The sequence below is a fragment of the Charadrius vociferus genome, unplaced genomic scaffold (assembly GCF_000708025.1).
Source record: "Charadrius vociferus isolate BGI_N301 unplaced genomic scaffold, ASM70802v2 scaffold566, whole genome shotgun sequence".
In the NCBI taxonomy this organism is placed as follows: Eukaryota; Metazoa; Chordata; class Aves; order Charadriiformes; family Charadriidae; genus Charadrius; species Charadrius vociferus.
The window spans coordinates 887,276-908,202 of NW_009649031.1; the positions used below are offsets into that span (position 1 = coordinate 887,276).

A 20,927-nucleotide genomic window follows, 5' to 3' on the forward strand; every position below is an offset into this window, starting at 1 on the left:
GCTTTCTCGGTAAGCTGTGAGCAGTGGAAAAGCCCTGCCCTGTTGCATGCCAAGAGGGAATTACTGTCCATGAGCTTGTGGTTACAAGGGCACGTGATGGTGTTCACAAGTTATCAGAGCACATATCCTGCTCAGACTGTGTGCTTTTCCTCTTTGTCTTACATGTGGGCTTTCTATGGGAACATCGTGACTGACAGCAACACCCAGGTGGTCAGTATGGGTAAAGGTCTGTGTTGGATCACCACAGAAGGGGGAAGGATGCCCTGTCTTCCATCTCCTTTCACCCTTCACTTCTGCTGGTGAAAGACTTCTGCTTTTCTCAAGACAGGTGTTACCTTATTTGGGATATATAGAGTTAGTGACATAAACCCATCAGACCCTGGCGTATGGAGGAAATATGGCACAACCATGAAAGAAGAGGTAGACAAACAACTGCAGAGGTTCTGCACCTTGTTATGAAATGGTCACCACATGGGGTACCCTGAATTTCATAAACTTGCACTGCTCCCTGGGAATTGGCACTTTTTGTACTGCAAATGCTAAGACTAGGAGGACCATAGAATGGTCATTGTGTGTTGACCACTTTCTTTGAGGGATGACTGAAGCTCTGGAGCACAGTGCTGGCTGAAGACCAAACCAACATCTCCTGGTCAGCCAAATCAGAAGATGAGAACAGACTTAGAGCAGCAAAGTAAAGAGGAAAGGGAGACAAGAAATTTAAAATCTCAAGGACAGACAAAATTCTGTTGTCTGCTGTTGACTTAAGCATTTGCATTTCTAAAGCAAGCAATACGGCAGGTGCTAAAGAGTGCTATGAAATCAAGCTGAGGAACCAGCGCGTAGATGCTGCTGGGAGGGGTTATCTTCACCACGGAGTCTGCAACTGCTCAATGGAGTGTCACAGCTACCGTGCCAAACCTCAGCCTGAGGAAGAGCTGAATTGCTGATTCCCCACTGATAAATGAAGGGGGGATTAGAGTATTATACCCAAGGAGACAAATGGCTGTATTATCAAAAATGCGCACAACAATCAATTTGTCATTCAAAGCAAGTTGGTTTGGATTTCGATCAAGCATGCCGGGCAATCAGAGGTCTTTAAGAAGCAAACAGTCATCACTCTTGCTTTTAAGCACAAACCACCTTGCTATCATATTAACCCATGGCCTCAGCTTTCCATCAGTTAACTCTAACATGGATTTTCTCTCTGAAACATAGACTGCTCAAACTGATACACACCACCTGAAAACACAATGACTTTTTTGTTGTCTTGGAAGATGGCAATTAGGGTTTTTTTTGTCAGTTTTTTCGCTGAAAAATTTCAGCATGTCAGTGGCAAATAAAATAAGAAAACAGAAGTGGAAAACAAAAACTGAAAACCTATATATTAGATTTTTTTTTTTCAATTTTTGAAGTAAAATCAAGCTGAAACAATGTCCTTTGAATGCATGCGTATGTGTACATAATCTTTATGCAAAATGCCAGTCTTTCCAAAGGAAATTCAATTTTTTTTTTTCAACAAGCTTTACTGAAATGTTGATGTCTCAGTTATAGTGTATACAATGCTTTTTAGGAACTTTTCTACAGGATTTTCCAGAGTGAGATAACTAATAGATCATATTAAAAGAATTTAAAATAAATTTTTTGGAATAACACTGGCTTCATATCAGTTTCTGGTCAGTCACACAGTATTTACTCCGTTCTTGCCAAATAAACTCATCTGTTTTCAAGAATGCAAAATGTTTCTTGTCAGTACTCAGCAGTCAAAAATTCAACAGAAATATGTTTTTTAATAACCAGATGCTATCTTCTCCAAAACATATGCATATTTGTGCCTGAGCCTTATAAATACATACTAAGACCCTGTATCTCCAATGCTTCCGACATAGCATTACTTGTGTTAGGTTGATTCTGTTGCTATTAAAAAGGTGTATGATGAATCCATATGTTGGTGGTGTGTTCCCAGAGCTTGTGTTTTACAGGTGCTGAATTCAGTAAAATAATCCTGTAAAGTGAGTGCTCACAAGCAGCTTCTTACCTTCTTACAGTGTTTTGTCTACCTGCAGAATACAGTGAGATGATGGCAACTCCTTTAGCCAAAGTGGCTCAAGTAACAGTAAAGATTTGGCCAAAACCCACACCTCTTGCTGTGTGTAGGGTATGATGAAGCTCACACTACCATAACCTCACCGCAACTAGCAGTTGTGCCAGTTAGATGGAAAATAGTAAAGGTTTACCTCCCTCTACGATGAACCACATCTTCCTTGGCATTGACATTAACACACCTGTAGCATCAAAGGGTAAACACTTCTCTAACAAATTCCCTTAATTGTTTTCAGGAATGGGTTAATAACAAATATACATTACATTATTATTTGGTGGGGACTACAGATGGTTGTCTGTAGCTGTGACACAGACCCCAGACAGGAAAACACCATGATTGTGGAATGGAGTAATGTCTGCTCTTCCCCATCACCTCAAAGGGATCTTATGCTAAACACAGCTCAGAAAATAATGTTCACTAATCCAGCTCTCAGTTACATTTACATCAACCCAGAGTAATTCAATCTTTTCAGCATCCTCAGAACTCCTGGCTTTCCAGGAACACCAAGATCAGTAGCAACCCCAAAAATCAGTGGTCCCGTAAAGCTTGAGTTTGCAACAGCAGTAGGAAGATGAAAATATATCACCCCATTTTTTCCTCCTATAACACCATGAGTAGCACTGTCTCCTGCAAGTCCATGCTCTGCCTCCTACACTGCTCAAAGCACCCAGCGTTAACCCCAGTTTTAAAGTTGCTATAAGCAAGAAATGAGGAAATGCAAAAATAATCTAGAGGAATTTGTGTATTGTCTTCCTTCCAAAGTCAGTTCCCCAAGCTTCTCAGCGTTTCTGCTGTTTCATCCTACACTTTTTCCAATTTACAGATATCTTTCTGTTTTCTGCATTGCTCCCTTCCACACCAGCAAATTCTAACAAACATTCACAATGGCTCCACCTGTCACGTTAAGAAAAAAAAAAAAGGCGGCAAGCTTCCTCAAAAAAATAATTTATTCTAATTGAAATTATGCTCCAGCTTGTACTTTCCACACCTACATCACACCACTAAGCAGAAAGCCAGTGGGATATATAGACCTGCAGGGTAGAAGTCCTCCTCATTTCTGTGCAAAAGAAAGGAAAAGTTTCCAGTTCAGAAAAATGGAAAAGGTTGGAGTCAGCTTAGAAAACACGGTTTCTGAGTCCAGCTTCTGCTCCTCCTTCGAAGACCCAACTGAAATTATATTTTGACTCATTTTACAACAAATTCATTTCAATTTGAAAAAAAAAAAACCCGCTACGTATTATCACTCTTGCATAAGGAGCAGCATTCAAACATCATTAGTCACTGCCCAAAGAAGAGTCCTCTGGCTGACTTTCTACCAAAGTTTTCAGAGAGGTGTCTGTTATCTCAGACTATTTATTGCAGCCACATGGGTGCTCGCTGGTTGGAGACTTTCTCCCTGCACTACGGCTGGCATAGAACACTTACAGCCACCAAACGTCCCGATTCCAAATTTAAAATGCAATTCAGAAAGCCCCATCACCTTACGGTTGTGATACGTGACACAGAAGCAAAACAGATAACACCCCCTCCTCGCCCTTTCGCCCACCGGCACAAACACGCTGTACCTCCTGGTAATACATAATAATTAAAATGAATCCTTGCTGCACTTGCTGTGTGCACACTGTGTCACATACGGTGAAGTCTCTAATAAATGAAATTGAGTTTGAAGATGAAAAACATGCCTCACAAAAGCGATGGAACAGGCTGTATTAAGGGTATTATTAGGGAAGAATGCTTGGGAATAAATGGCACTGCCAGTTAGTTCTTCCCTGCTAAAAGGGGTTGCAAATAATTATAATAATCAGTTACTCTCCTGTTGCTCACCCCATGACGGGGGATCTGGCTCTCCTCTGCTGTCCCCTGGCATTTGCTGCTGCCGGCCCTGCTGCTGTGTCTGCAGACTCTCGGGTGCTCTCCTCTCCCTTCTCCCTTCCTATCCTTCCCTCCCTCTCCACCTGGGCACTCGTTTCTGGCCCAGCTCTCTCCTGCCACCTTACCCTCTAACTGTCTGGAAGGACATTTTCAAAACTTCATTTAAAAAAGGAACAGGAGGAGTTAATTGGGACAGCCTCTTATTCTGATAATCTTATATACAGCATTGGCTAATATGTGACTTTAGGGTAACTACAGCGCTGAATTCATCCTGCAGGAGATATAGAAAAGCTGGGAGGAGGCCATAGAAAACCATACAACAAGGTGCTGGGAGGAAAGTGGTCTCCTTAAGCCTGAGTGTCTCTGGTAGGCTCCTGTCAGTGCTTCTCCCCATGCTTGATACAAACCAAAGAAGCAATTTCCCACCCACGGCTCAGCAGTCACCATAGCACAGAAAAGAACATGTCCAATTTTGATAGCACAGCTTTTTCCCCTCTTTGAGAAAAAGCCGCTGAAAATACCAATCAAGCCCTCTGCTAGATGGCTCCTGTGCACTAGGAAGAAGCTCTGAAAGCCTCAAAGATCCACAATACCTGATTCATGCTGCCTGTACCGTCTGAGGGACAGAAAAAAACTTGTCAGGAGGAAAGGAAAAACACATCAGGAGCATTAGGAGCTGTGGACCATAGGGGAGTGGAAAATGTAGATGCTGTCAGATTGGCTTGGGGACCACGCCAAGTCCATGAGCATCCCCGAGGAAGATGAGACAGCAGACAATGAATGGCAATAAATACGCATGCTGGCTTTTAAACATCTTCAGATAGCTTCCTTCCGTGTCTCTGTGCCTGACCAGTCACGCAGAGACACGATCGTAGGGCTGTAGGCTGCATAGCACGTAACTAAAAGCATATTTACTACCACTTGTTTAGACGTACGCTTCACATGAATAGGCAGCAAAATGCCGAAGTGTGCTCTCTGGAAGTTATGTAGAGGTTTTGTGTTTTGTGGAGTTTTTTTTTTATGTTTCACATAAAAGAATTTAAATCAAAAGCTGCTACGAGGGTTCGAATGCATTTGTGATTACGGACAGATGCCAGAAAAATAGAAGAAAATACTCCTGCTTGTACTGTGATAAAGAAAACAAGTGAATTGGATAAAAAACGGACTAAGAGACAGAAGACAAAGGTTAAGATGAAAAGTCAATGTGCAGTATCTCTGCACACTAACAGAGGGCTGTATCTGCACCACTTTATTACATTTATAAGTACAAGAGAAAGAGAAGGTAAGCAGAGAGGTGAAAAAATCTACTGTATACAGTATTTTCCAGGTAAATCAAGTCCAAGGCCAGGACTGAATGAGGAATGGTACAGAGGCCTATTCCACAAAAAAAAAAAAAAAAAAATAAAAATAAATGAGTGGAGAAATGCAAAGTGAGATAGTAAGTTGTCAGAATGTGAAGTAAAGCAGAGAACAAGAAAATCTCACCCATCCATAACCTTGTGAAGTTTTAAATTCCCTGTATCCGTTCAGGTAGGAGATACGGATTTTTTTAGGGATCCTCAGCCAACACTTTTATATAATATGAAGCTCTGATCAAAGAAAAATATCATATTGAGATGCAGGAGGAACAGGATGGAGTACTATTGTAGAAAGAACCTATAAACCAGTGGCTTGTTTCATCCAATTCTCTTTAATACCTTTATCCAGTTCTGTTCAATATCTTTATCAATGACCTGGGATGAGGGGATCGATTGCACCCTCAGTAGGTTTGCAGATGCCACCAAGTTGGGCAGGAGTGTTGATCTGCTGGAGGGCAGGAAGGGTCTACAGAGGGATCTGGACAGGTTGAATTGATGGGCTGAGGCCAATGGCATGAGGTGCAACAAGGCCAAGTTCCAGGTCCTGCACTTGGGTCACAACAACCCCATGCAACGCTACAGGCTTGGGGAAGAGTGGCTGAAAAGTTGCCTGGTAGAAAAGGACCTGGGGGTGTTGGTTGACAGGTGGCTGAGTATGAGCTAGCAGTGTGCCCAGGTGGCCAAGGCAGCCAACAGCATCCTGGCCTGTATCAGGAATAGTGTGGCCAGCAGAACCAGGGCAGTGATCATCCCACTGTACTCAGCAGCGGTGAGGTCCCACCTCAAGTGCTGAGTGCACTTTTGGGCCCCTCACGACAAGAAAGACATTGAGGTGCTGGAGCGTGTCCAGCAAAGGGCAACAAAGCTGATGAGGGGTCTGGAGCACAAGTCTTATGAAGAGCAGCTGAGGGAACTGGGGTTGTTTAGTCTGGAGAAAAGGAGGCTGATAAAACCTTATTGCTCTCTACAGCTCCCTGAAAGGAGGTTGGATCGAGGTGGAGGTTGGTCTTTTCTCCCAAGTAACAAACAATAGGACAAGAGGAAACAGCCTCAAGTTGCAGCAGAGGAGTTTTAGATTGGATATTAGGAAAAATTTCTTCACTGAAAGAGTTACCAAGCACTGAAACAGGCTGCCCAGGGAAGTGGTTGAGTTGCCATCCCTGGAGGTATTTAAAAAATGTGTAGATGTGGCACTTAGGGACATGGTTTAGTGGTGAACTTGGCAGTGTTAGGTTGATGATAGGCTTTGATGATTTTAAAGTCTTTTCCAACCTAAATGATTCTACAATTCTATGACCCAGAAGATAGACCACAGCATTGCGTTCAATAAGGTAACTGCTGGACTTGAGGGTATTGAGAGGCGGTAATGAGAATGACTGGGAAAAGTTTAATAAGAAGAGCAATTGAAAAATGGAGATCTTTTATCTTAGAAAAGAGGTGATTATCCGAGTCAAAAATAGCATGTATTCTGGAAAATGAGAACAGGGAGCTTTGTGTGCTCCCCATCACAGAACACGATAACAATGTTTTTTGCCATAAGAAAATGGAGGGGTAAAAAAAGAAGAAAAAAAAAAAAAAGAAAAAATTTCAAAAGTAAAGATAAAGGAAATATTTTTCACTACACTTGCCATTTCAACTGCTGGTTACTGCTGCAGGCTGCCCCTGTGGCCAAAACACTCAGAGACATATTTGTTGCTTATGCAGATAAGGATATCCAGAGTTATAACAGTGAATATTAATAAAAAATTAGAAAAATATCTATACTTCAGGCTGTATTAATTTCTTCTGGAACACGTGGGGCTGCTCTGTGCCACAGAGAGATGCTGCTGTAGGTACACCAAGGCCAGACTGAGCCTGGCAATTCCCATATTGAGTCTCCATCTCACTTGGGTGAATTCAGCGTTGACGAAAAGTATCAGAAAATCATAGAATGGTTTAGGTTGGAAGGGACCTTGAAGATCATCGCGTTCCAATAGGCAAGGACAGCTTCCACTAGAACAGGTTGCCCCAAATATATAAAAATATTTTTTTACTTATTCCTTAAAACCAGTGCAATAAGGGAAAGCAGCAATGCAAGCCATTCTGTGCCGATAGTGTACCTGGGCTGATCGTTCAGAGTTAAAAGCAACAGCTACCTCTTGCCTTTGCAAGGCACATTATTGCTGAACCCGGAGTGAGCAGAAGTCCAAGAACAGGCTCCAAAGGGCACAGACAAGGTCTTTTCAAATGCACATCACTGTGCAAGTCAAGTGGTATATTATTTTGGTAGTTTATAAACAATTTGAAGTTTGAGGAAAACTCTGAAAACGTTCAGTCGGAATCTTCTGTGGCAGATCTGTCCTCTAGTCGATCACTCCTTTTTGTGAGCAGTAACGCAGTGATGAGAGCAAAAGAAAGGCACCTGGGTGACAAATCCTCCTGTTTTACAAACTGTTCCAAGGTAAGAACTTACTCTTTCAGCACAAGACCAAAAAAAACACAACCTATTGAATGGTTGGGAAGAGACTGTATTGGATACAACATACCAGTTCCTATGTTTCACTGATCCTCTCACTTCTTCCACTGGGCCTTTCTTTTACTTTTTAGCTTAAAACATTAAAGTGCACAGGTACAATACCCACGTTAATAACACATCAGAGCATTAAGGTTTGAGCATTTATGAAGCTATTTATCAAAAGATCCACAGCACCTGAACAAAGCCACAATATTTACAGTTAACGGTGGAGTAACATGAATAAATTCCACACTGACAAGCACAGTCTGAAAGCCCAGAGAGATTCTTTGTCTTAATCATTGGTTCACATACAATCATACATAATAAAACACCTATTCCAGTCTCAACCTGATTTATTGCTTCCCTCTTTCCTCCCACCTCCATAATTACTCATCAAACACTCACTGTCTTCTATTACCACCTCAGACAACACCTCAAACACTTCGGCTCTCCCCAAACTTGCTACATTTATTATCTGACTTGGACATCGTTATTTTCTATACAGTTCTCATACAGTTTCAGAATATCTGTTCATACAGTTCCATTTCAGTGAGTCTAAAAGCAAAAATTAAGCAATTCGTCAGGCAGAACTAACAATCAGGCACAGAGCTGAGAGAAGATATATATGTATACACACACGCATCTATATACACACATATATATTTCTATGTATTCACAGATATATATCTCAACATCCATGCCTGTTTAGTTCAACAGCACATTACACCTAAGACATCAAAGAGAAGGATGTGGGAAAGCTCTAGAATTATTCCACATTGGTCTGTAACTGCTCCTGATTTATCAGCTCTGAGCAGCCAGACTGGCTCTGATTGCATTCACACCACGCACAAGACCCGCTTCCCACAAGCCTATGATCTCTTCTCAAGTGCCCAAGAAGACCATGGTTTGGATGGGTATCACATCCATGTTCACCAAGTTGATCTGCAACCAAAGGTCACCTACATAGTGCGCTCATGTTCCTCAACCTCAGGCATCTTGCATGGCTGGTTTAGTTGGACCATCTCCCTCAGCTGCCTTGTTTGATTAAGGGATAGCAAATGAAACAGGCTCCTCCAGTGGCCACCTCAGAAAGTTCCCTCGCCAAATCACTCCTGTCACTTTGTTGGATGTAATTGGGAGCTGCAAAGACTAGGTACCTAAAATAAGGACCTAAACTTAGTGCATTTCGTGCATCTTTCTAAATATAGAACCGGAAGCAACCATAAGTCTTCCAGGTCAACTGGAGATGACAAAACAGATATTTCATTTATATTTATCTGGATTTTTTCTTTTTAATTAAAGCTGTTTTTCCTTTGGTAACTACACAGTTTGACTTCAGAAGAAGAAAATTCACTGAAATGAATGCAAGAAACTAGTCTGGAATAAAAAAATAAAACCCCTGAAAAGTCCTCTTTTAAGCTATAAAAATAGCAGTCATTCCTCCCAGTAAGAGGTTAATCAAGCTTAACTATTCTTTTATTTTATTTTTATTTTTTACTTCAATAGCTTGGACAGGATTATCTAAAGGAAATTACAGGGTTTTATTTTACCTTACAAGATACTGGTTTTGAGATAAAACATATATAGAACACCTTGAAAACAAGACCCTTTCAGAGTGTCTTAAGTAGAGTATTTAAAGAAAAAGAAAATACTGGGGTTTGAGACTATAATTTCAAAAGTGATTTTATAATAATTTTACTATATTTTTAAGAGTATTTTTCTTAAGTGTTATTTCTTATGCATTCAGCACTTACATCGAGTCCTGCTTTACATATGAACACACTATTTAAACTCAGAATTCTACTTACTGACTAGTCAATAATCCATTTTAGTAATGGAATACATAAATAACATTAAAGATTCTACAGTTAACAACAATGTGAATCAACTACACTCAGTCCATCGGTACATCTTTTCTCTAAGCCAGTGACATATCTGACATCATATACCTTTCAATCCACTGTAACTCACACATTCATAAAACTTCACTTCATCAAATACATCTTTAATTTAAACACCACAGCCTAAGACAGGCTTTCAAGCATGCTATTTGCAGCTGCTTTCCCAGAAATCTTTACAAGTATTGGAATTAAGCTTGCAGTTTTTCCATCAGATGGTATTTCTAAACTATTAGCTCTCCTAAAGGTAACTGACAGCTCAATAACTTTGATATTGATATATCGATCACATAATTTTCATAATGTTCTGGATGTAAACTATCATTATTTTCTACTTTTCTGTCTTTATTTCATTTTTATATATGAGAACTGCTGCATCTACAACTTCCGATTCCTAGGTTTGTTATTATTAATGTCTAAAAATAATCCTCCTTGGGCTTATTGATTGCAGTCCCTTACCAAATCTGGAACTGCACATAGGAAAACAATCACCTTCTGGTAGTCATTGTTTCCCTAGATGAACGAGCTGTGCCTCCATTTTAATTTTACCATTGGCACTTGACATCAAGATTTTTTTAGCCTGATCTACCTAATGTTCAACTGTCCCCCATCCCATCCTCCATTCATATTGGCAAAGAACAGTCCTATGGAAGAGTCTGGGAGATCTGATCTGCCTTTTTCCTCTTCCTAGGTTTGCAGTGGTAAGCATTACTCATTGGAGGCAAAAAAAGACTGGAATAACTTGTATGGTAAGCTGTCTTTTTAGAGGGTTCTGTGTAAATTGTGAACACTTAGAGTCATTTAAATGGGTGGAAAGAACAGAATAATCTTCCTGTTCATCCTGAGATAGATGTGCCCACCAAAAGGAAGATCTTAGACCTGCGTGTCCGTTGTGAGTTGAGGAGAGACTACGCAGTCATCTCACCTTACTGCGACTGCTGTGCCCAGTAACTAAGCTGAGAAACCAGAGGCACCTGCAGTAGCTTAGATGAAGTTTCTTTCACAGAATTAAGTTTTTATTGATAATGTCAAGAAAGTCCCCTTCTTGACAGTCAGATCAGGAATATTTGCTGTCACTTTTGTACGGTAGAACTTAGTGATTAGTGAAGCTAAACGGAAGAGATCTCTCAGTGTGGATTTTCCCACTGAATCCCCATGCCCCAGGGCTCTGTCCCTTGCTTCCTAAGTTACCTGGCATTTTCTCCAGCTGCAGGAGCCACTGAAAGGTTCATAAGAACAAGCAAAGTGTTGGGTAGTTAGGTAGCAAATCCTTACCCCTCACGGGATTTAGTTTATATGATTGTCTTGTGGCAGATGCACAACAGGAGGAGAGAACCCAACAATTCTCGACAACACTAGCAACCTCGCAATGTAGGGTTGGCAAGTTCATGCAAGAAAAACTTACTATCAGCCAAAGGCCTGAAAGGGGAGGTGGTGGGGGCTGACTGCCTATGGATCCACGACGCACAAAAATGGAATGCTTCTTTTTTTTTTTTTTTTTTCCTTTTTTTTTAAATTTAGGAAAAAAAGATTTTTCTCCTGCCACCACCACTACTAGTGCTGGTAGGCCACCTTTATTGGTGGAGGAGGCAGAAACAAGTGTAGCAGAGGGGCTGGGCAGTACCTGCACCATCAACCAAGATAGTCCTGGTGACCACAGTGGTGGAGCAGGAAAGCACATGTAGGTCTTGAGTGTGTAGGTAAGGGAAGGAGTTCCTGAACCCTGGGGGCAGGGTGGTTACCACATAACTGTGGTTAAGCTAATGATGATGCAAACAAAGTTTATAAACTGACTATTTTCCCCATCTATAAAATCAAAACAAGACGAGTGAGAAGAGAGATAAGAAAATTTCCTGCCTGTGGGCTGAAAGGAGCTAAGGAAAGCGAATACAGTTTAGTCCAGATACCAAGTCAGTTTTCAATAAAAAAGCAGAGCTGAAGCTATCCCAGGCCTTCTACAAAACCAAAACATCTCCTGTACCAAGTGCCTGTGGCACACAGTTATCTCAGGCTAAAAAGGGCTGGAAAGACTGAAAACCAAGTTCTTATCTTTCTTTGCACATCATGACTAAGTCTCTCAGCTATCGCCTCTGCAGCACCAGGCAATTCCTCACTGTATAACCCTTTTAAGGGGTTTCACTCGTTTCTGTTTTTCCATTCATGCAAAAAAGGTTCAAAGGCACAAGAGGAGGCTGATGCCATTTCAGAAGCTCCCTGCTGTCCTTTAAAACATTAAAAACTCTCTCAAAGAATCCAAAGCAAACTTTTGCTCTCCAAGAAGAGCAGAACTGACAGATCACCCTGTTTTGATCCTCTTTTTTGGTGTCCTGATGAACAGAATTAACAATCCATTTTTCCAATTTTGCTTTTGAGTGTTTTTCGCTCCTTTATTTCTTTACATCCCTTTTTCTTTTTTAAGTGTTATTACGGATCTCCAACAGTACTTCAGGTTTCTGTTTGCTGTTTTTCAGATTAGTATCCCCGCTCCAAACTAAATGACTCAGCCACATTGGCTTTGAAGTCTCCAAAGAGCTTTTGTAATTGTCTGTGCTCCCTGTGAGTGAACTCTACTATCTCAACATGTTGGCCAATTTTCTTCACTAGTTCTTCTTCAGAATAAACACTGAAACTACTCTGTTTCTTAATATATTCCTCTTTTTATCTAATTTGGTCTGCCTACACTTTAATCTAACTGTATGTATTGCTTAATTCCCTGCAGTACTTGAAATTTGGACTGTTATTAAATTGTGGTCAGTACTACTCTGTTAAACAGTGTCTTCATTTCACCATAATACTTAGACAAAATTAAATATAAAGCACTATCCCCTCTAGTTACAAAATGAGCCAATCCTTCCATTTCTGAATTGCTTTAGTGCAATAGTCAACATTAAATGAAAATCCTACTTAATATTGTTCTCCCTAGCCTGATAGCTAAGCCACCTTCTCCAGCATTTCGAGGAACACTTTGTTATTCTTATTCAGATGTCAGTACATTTTTCCTATAAATATACTTTTCTTCTAGTTCTTCAGTGGCCTGCTGCACTGACTCAAGACTTCAACTATTTAAACCATTTTTGTCTATCTACCATAACCAACGGCTGCTTGCCATAATGCACCGCATCTTTATTTTCAGACATAATGAAAACATTCATTGGTATTATTATTACTTACTATTAATACCACATGGTCAAACTCTAATTCACTTTAAGCCATTATCTCACTAAGTTGATTATCTTTGTAACAGGTAAATCTCCTTTAGTGATAACAAATATATTTTTGTGACCGTATTAACCATTGCTGGATTTACTAAATGGATTTATGGGAGCGTCTCCCCTCCTCCCCGTATCAGCACCACACAAATAAACCTACTCACAGTACGCTGGAGCAGCTGTACAATTCCTCCCATTTAAAGCAATGCTGGACCTGGCCCTGACATTAACTATATTTTTATAGAGTCTATCCAGTAGTACATTTACTCTACTTCCATTTCCAGAGAGCCAGGCTATCTTCACAACTCTATTTCACCCCTTCACCTTTATTTCAGGGCTTTACAGTTCCAGCCATCACTATTTTATCTCTCAAGGCCTCTGTGAGAGAGGTAGAGCAGCAGCTCACAGGGCTGTCAGTTATCTGTGGGTGGAGGACCCCTGATGTACCTCAATCCACCACAGGTGCACGGATACCTTTACTAGCTCCACAAGCACTCATCTCCAAGCTGGGAGCACACAGAACATGGGTGGGAGAATGTCAGCAGAATCATCACCAGCCAGGATAGGTCCCGTGTGTTTTTTTAGCTTTGGGACAGAGCTCTTTCCCTTCAGCTGACAAGGAGTTATGATACAAGGACATAGAGAGGACACATAACCTGATGGTCAGGGTCAGTCCCAAAGACAACCCTCATTCAGCCAGAGCTTCATGAGCTGCCCTTCCTTAATGCTGCATCAACCACGTCGTGCATTAAAGTTACCAATGTTGAGCTTTTTATTCCATGAATGAAACCTTTGTAACACCACTGCTTCCAGGGCTTCTCAGACTGCAGGGAGAGGAATTGAGCAGAAAGGCCAGGAGTCACCAGTGGGGAATGGTGGGACTGCCCTTGGCCTAATCCCTGGACCATGTAGCCTGGCTGAAGAGGTGTACATGCAGAGAAGCCAGCAGGAGTTGAAGGCAACCTTGTGCCAGACATTCAACAGAGCCCTGGGTCAAGCCAGGCAACTTCCAGGAGTCAGTTGCAGGGTTTTTATAGTGCAGATGGCTGGAGAGACAGGACTGCAGGGTCCACACACTCAGAGCAGAGGTACCCCGTGACACTATGTCACTTCCTCCCAGCCAAATTTCCAGTTAATGAGTTAACTATGGGGTTCATTCTTCTCCTCAAAATAAATAAAATACCAAAGGTCACTGGTCAATAGTTCCTACCAACACACACCAGTCTGGCTGCTTCCTTCCATCAAGAGCATCATTGAATTGTTTTAGATGTGAGTCGATGTCCACTGCAATTGGTGTGAGTCCTCCGGTGACTCAGAGGGCTTTGGAGCAGCAACAGCTAGGCCACTTGTTTACATTCTGAAGTTTATTTACATGAAATGCTTATTTTTTAATAATGTTAATAAATGAGTTCAGTGAATTCACAGTATAGCAGACTGTAGAGTATTAAAAATTGCTTTGGCCTAGAAAACAAGCCTTTTGATAATAAACATCAGAGCACCAGATACTGCAGGATGGCCCAACCCAGATAATGAGTTAGGGATCTAATAACAGACGACTTCCTTAAAAAATTGCTCTTGGGATTTTTCAGATTAATAAATACTGAATTGATTTTTTAAGAATCTTAATTCACATTTTGAAGTTTTGTTAGAAAACATAAGAGCTATAAATTGTCTTAAAGAAACTGCGTGAACTGGATGCACCCACAGAGCTGAAATTTTCATGTGATTGCCTAATTCCAGGAAAGGGAGCTTAAAAAAAAATATCGGAAGACACCCTACAACTTCGAAAATCATCAGTGATGCAACAAGGACCTTAGTCTGTATCACAGGAAAGCACCAGAAATACTTTGAACATGGACTGTGAAGGCAAACACAGGGATCAGAAAAAGCTACCTAGATCTTTCGAAATCACATCAATGTCATAAAGAGTAAGATAATGCTGCATTTGCTGTTTCACATATAGATTTTGGTCAACATAATTAAAAAAACCAACCAAACAAACAAAAACCAAACAGGGTAAAGAAGAGCTTACCTGGATCACTAAGAAATTCCTCTGAGGTGTTCCACATCCTACCATCCAAATACAACGTGCCATTGGTGGAGTTAAACTTGGTGTAGTCCCTGACACACTTGTGTCGCAAGTTGCCCATGAAGAGCTGGAGGCCTATGAGGGCAAAGACACTCAAGCAGAAAACGGTCAGGATCATCACATCAGCAAGTTTCTTAACCGACTGGATAAGTGCCCCTACAATGGTCTTCAGTCCTGGGGAGATAAAAGCCAAGAGTTTATAGACTGAGAGGCTGAAGCATGTCTGCAGATAGCTACTTTTCATGATGAAAATCTGCATGGAAGGGAAAATCGGAAGGGTTTCTACTACATGTTTGTAACTGGGCGGCAGAAACAAGGGACAAGTCATCACTATGAACATCTAGTTTGGCCTGCTTTTGTCTGGACAAAAGTCTTGGTATTACCCTTACACAAACAGTGATTTAAAAAATGGAGGGAAAGAACTGGATGGAGGAACAGTGAGATGCAAAAATATTAATGGATAAAGAAAATACAGAATGTCTTTTATATCTTCATGGAGCTGCAATAAAGGCTGTAAAGCCTAAATCCCATTGAATTTTGAGAATGTGAATTAGTTTTAAATCTCAGGTGATTTTGTTAACTTTAGTCCTTACATAAACAGATGAAAAGGTACGGAAATATTACTTATTCCCTGATTATTGTACGTATTTTGGTGCAAAATCCTGCTTGCAGTCCTGATATTGATAATTCCTCTGCCTTCAATTCATTTGCTTAAGACAACAGAATTTGGGATTAGAAATAAGACAAATAATACGGGCAATCAAATAAACCCAGTGGAAATTATTTGAGTAAAACAACCTGAGACTCCAGCTATACCTGGGTGAAGTTAATCATTTTATAATATGCTGCCAATGTAGATAAATCATCTTATTACAAACACCAAAGGCCTGGGTCACACAAATTAGCTTCTCCTGTGTTATTTCACCCTGTAACACTAGCTTCAGTTTATTATTCTACAGCTATACAGACATAAATATACTGTTTTCTCAAAAGATATTGCTTGCTTTTGAAGCGTTCCTGGAGAACAGCACTATTTGAGCTGATTAAATATTACATGAATACGATAAAACCCACACTTTTCAAAAAAAGACCCTTCTTCTAAACTTGTGTGCTGTAGTTGGACGTTAATATCAGCTGCACAATGGTAGCAATTTTGTTGTTTCTTTCTTATTTATATTTAATTAATACTCAATAAGTAGTAATCAGTGCTTCTGATAATCAGTGTCACCAGTATGGCAGCAGTAAGAGAAATTGAGTTAAATGGAAAAAAGAAAATGCAAAGAGGAAACAGGAGGAATTCTCCTGGGCAATACTCAGAAGCACATTGATTTGCTCACTGAATATGATCATACACATTAAATCTCAGTTCCCTGGAATTCCACCCCAAGAGTTTGGCAGCCACAAAGGTTGAGCTAGTGCTGTATAATTTAAAATAATATGAAAATGTACTTGAGGACTCATAGGAAGGCAAAATGGGGTTTCATTTTTGCTTAAAATTCTGTGGTTAAAGTAAGGAGAAATCACAGTTTTTCAAAAGAGGATAAGACGCTAGAATGGCCAAAAGGTCCAGCAGTCCCTGTATCCAGCAGCCTGAAATATTCCACTCCTGCATAGGGTACTGTCATTAGGTTAACCCATGAGTGATAATTAATTTCTATAAAATGGCCATTTAATGAAAAAGGGACCGACCCATTAGGTGTGGGCAGCCCCCTTTCCCCACTAAATTCTTTGTTTGCCTTTTTAAAGCTAGTTTGTGGCATGGTAAAGAGGGAGAGGTTAGACAGCTCCCTGCTCTAGTCAGAAATAAAGCAAAAAATATTGCAGTACAAACATCAGGCAAAATCTGGATTTTCACGCTATCTGCACTCCTCAACAGGAAGAGATTTTACAAATGAGGTCAGTTCTATTCAGGTACCCTGAAAAAGGGCAGCTTTGAACTCTTGAGTCCATCTGTAGATTTGGCTACCTATTTTGGCGCCTAAATAAAAAGCGTAGCTCTTCTGATAATCTAGCCTTGGGTGAATTTTATATCTGAAGTGAAAGTAGTTTTAGTTGTAGCCCAACTCTGAAGGACTTCCAGGGGTCTCACCCTCACCCAGTGTTAAGACTATAAGAACTTTAAGAAAGCCGGGCCTTAAACAAGTAGTGAGACAGGGAAAAAGAAATATGATTTGCAAATGCAATAGATTTTTTTTTTTTATCTAATATTCTGAAATGGTTTTGATGATTCTCATCATTGGTTGTCCTTTGAATGCACAGACGTTTCTTCACTGAAGCTGGTGAAACTTGGGAAGTCCAAATGCAAACAGAGTCTTAAGAAAGGGAAAAAAGCCAAACCACAAATTCTTTTTTTACTGCACTACCCTCTGTGAAATCCCTGCAGCGCATTTATTTGTTTGTAATACAAATACAAGCTTGAGGCCTGCATTTGTGTCATCTAAGTACACTAATTAATCTTACTCACATAGGCAAGGACAATGGGAGTCCTAATGTGAATAGGGATAATATTAGGAAACAAGACCTACAAAATCCTAACCAGCAATAAAGACTATCTGTTTTCGAAATCAGGCTCTGATATTGTTAATTTCCAGGTCATTTCATGAAACATGTTTTCCTCAGTTTACTTACTGGGGTTTTAAATAGAACAGTAATCCTATACTATTAGTTTTACAAGTTCATTCCTTGCAGGTGTCAAATAATTTCTTTATGAGAGGGCTTTCTGCTTTACTTTCTTGTTCTTTTTTTGTTTTAATAGCATACAGGCTTTTGAACAGTTTAAGAAGAGAATGCTTTAGTAATACAATTGCTGTAATTAAAGACCATTTAAAAATAACTTGTACCCTGCCTCCTGGACCTTTGTTAAAACTTTCCAGGAAAACCATTTGGGGAGTGGTATACTTACAGTCTAACTGTTTTTTCTCACCCTTTAAAAACAAAATTTGCCCAGAAAATTAAGTAGCGTCCATCAAGTTGTTTGGCACAACTGACTGCTAAGTAAAGTGTTTAAATCACCATTCACTTAAACTTTCTGTGCCTCACAAATGGAAGGGCTGAGGGGAAATAAGGACACCCAGAACCTCTTACAGGTGCTCTGCATTTCTCTGAATCAGTCCTGTGTTTTGTAAAAGCAATGCTAGATGTATTCAAATTTAGAGCACTGTTAAATCTTCTAGATAAATAATCCTCCTTTGAAATAGTGCCAATGAGAGGACTGCAATATAGCTTAATAGAAGATACTATTTATGGGGCATTAAAGGCATTTACTTAATTCTTGCAAGTCAAACATCAAACCAGGCAGCATGCAGAAAAAAAGTGAGGATCTGATCCAAAGCTGAGTAACATCTACGCCTGTTAATGACAATGGGTCTATAGATTACTCCCTGTGGAGTAATCGATACAGGCTTTTCCTGAATCACTGAATTCTTTCCACAATTCTGGGCCAAATCCTGCTTCCTCCCAGTGAAAAACACCATGAGATCCAAAATCAGTGGAACAAGAGCTGTATAGGCAGCCTGACATCTGCAAAAAGCAAGAAGGATTTGGCCCAAACATTCCTGTTAATGCAGGTAGAAATTACCACATTCAGAGGTTAATCAAATAATCGGTTTTCAAATGTAAATCAGAAACCATAGAAAATGCAAGCAACACCAAACAATGAGAAATGGCAAGATCCCACAACACCATCCATTCCTTCTAAGAGATGTGAGAAAGTATTAGCATAATTCAGTATGACATCCATACCAGATGTTGGCAATCACCTACAGAACATCAGACACTTCCATGCACAGTCTGGAAACGAGCGGGGAGAAAAAGCAAAAACAAAAAAAGAGAGTGTGACTTGCACCATGACTGTCCTCACCCAGCCTACTCCTTCTCCTGAGGATACACATGTATCTTGTAAATGTCTGCATGAGTCATGTGTGTTTAGGGAGAGAGGAGTGCACTCTTGATGAACGTATATTGTCATTAGGCACTGAGACCTGGGGCAGTTTAGAGTTTAATAGCATGTTGGCAAATTTGAATGGTTGTCAGCATTCCTGTAGACCATCTTGGCATAGAAATATGACTTTCAGGCCAGTCTCCAAGGAAAACACAAATATGTGGTGTATTGATCACCTCTGGGATAGTTACTTCTTGAGTTAAATGATCTGCCCACCAGAAGGGTGACATTTGTCTCTCTGCAGGAGGACTTCAGTGAGATTGAAGCAGTGAACGAGGGCCAGTCTCCTCCACACAGTCTTAATTCTTGTGCTCCGAGCTCTGTTCTGGCTATCAGTAAAGTACTGGATAACATTCACAGCGCTATTTATAGCCTTTAGACTCACACTAACTTAAACGGGAGCTGGATCAGGCCCCAAAGTGCCTTGGCCCAATTTTCTATGAGGTCACCTTTTGCCAGTATCCTGTCATTTTATGTGAGGTATCCATGATGCACACGCCTGTTCCACAAAGAGCAGTGAAGCTTCTCTGGATACAGGTGCTTTACAAAATCCTGGTGGTGGTGGTGGTGATGATGATGATGATGATGATGATGGCCTGCGTTTTTGCAGGCTTTTGAAGGGGAGGCACACAGGAGGATGTGCCTCAGGGCTCATAATTACCTCAATTAGTAGTAATCAAAAACATTGGTGATTTCCACACAGATAAACTATTATTTGAGACCCTCTATTGCCATGGGAAGGGCTCCTGTTGTGCACACTGGGACTTGGATATACTGGTAATGGGAGGCAAATGGGCGACTTTAGTGGATTATTCTGCTGCTGACCCTAGTTCCTATCCAGATGGAAAACGAACGAATCCAGTTGCCATAGCAATGTGCAAGATGCTAATTAATAAATAAAAATCACTGAGAGTTAAAGGTTTTATGCTCCTATAGAGAAAATGTTACCTATTTCTAAGCCTCTGAACATAAGGGATATATGAAGAAATTAAAAACATTTTTCTTTTAACAAGTCTGGATAAACAGATACCCAGGTACCGTACAAAGCTTGTTTTCTCTCAATATCACGGGCAACTGAAAAATAGAAAGATATAGGTGTGTTTAGTGTAGAAAAGGGAAAATTGAGAAGATACATGAAGGTTCTCCAGCATGTTAAGAGCTGTCGCAGAGGGCAAGGCACTGATGTGATGTCCTACACAGTGGCTGTAGGGTAAAAAACAATGAGCTGATAACGCACCAAGAAAGAGTGAGGCTGGATGGGGGTCTGGATTCAGAGACAGGACCTGCAGGTGATCCATGGCCCTGGGAAGCAGGAGATCCTGGCATGATGGCAACCAAACTGAGCCTCAGATCTCCAGTGAGCGGGAAGCACACGTCTTGCTGGTAGATGCTAATATTTGGTTTGCTGAATCTGGATCTGACCCTGCCCTCCCAGGGCAAATCTTCTAATGGCAAAAGCAATGATGTGCTGGAACAAACTTCTCAGGAGCATCATGAGACCTCCACCTTTGAAGGATTGTCAGAACAAGTCAGGTCATAAATATCAGACCAGGTCTGAGCTACCCTAAAGGCAGCCTTAGGCCAGGGGAATGTACTCTAAGAGTCCAGGAGAGCTTTTTGAGTCCTGTGAGTCTGTGTCCCCTAAATGTCCCTGTGCCTGCCCGCGCACTTGGAACGAGGCATTAGAGGTAGGTGAGATTTTTAAAAGCAGTAATTGTTAGCTTTACTGACTCCCTCTGGAGTCAATAGTGAAACTCATTGATTTCAAGTGAAGCAGAATTCCTTTGAAAACCAGCCTCTAAGTGCTTTGCTGGACAGAAGCCTTACGCCACGGAGGACTTGGCCCGTTACTTTCGGTAAGCAATTTCACCAAGCATGCTGAGTTGAAGTATGTTTGTGCAAATTTAACTACCTGATGGAAAAGTGTGATCAATTTTATTGAGGAAAAACTTAGATATTTGCAAAG

At 40.7% G+C, this 20,927-nt stretch overlaps 1 protein-coding gene across 1 annotated transcript in view; it reads right to left on the reverse strand.

The window, feature by feature from the left end:
• The window catches only part of LOC104288900 (sodium channel protein type 5 subunit alpha-like), a 175,031-nt gene that overhangs the window by 135,663 nt on the left and 18,441 nt on the right, over positions 1 to 20,927 (reverse strand). Inside the window, exon 6 of the mRNA XM_009887773.1 lies at positions 14,965 to 15,195. Within this exon, the coding sequence (XP_009886075.1) occupies positions 14,965 to 15,195 (231 nt within the window). The remainder of the gene's footprint in view (positions 1 to 14,964; positions 15,196 to 20,927) is intronic.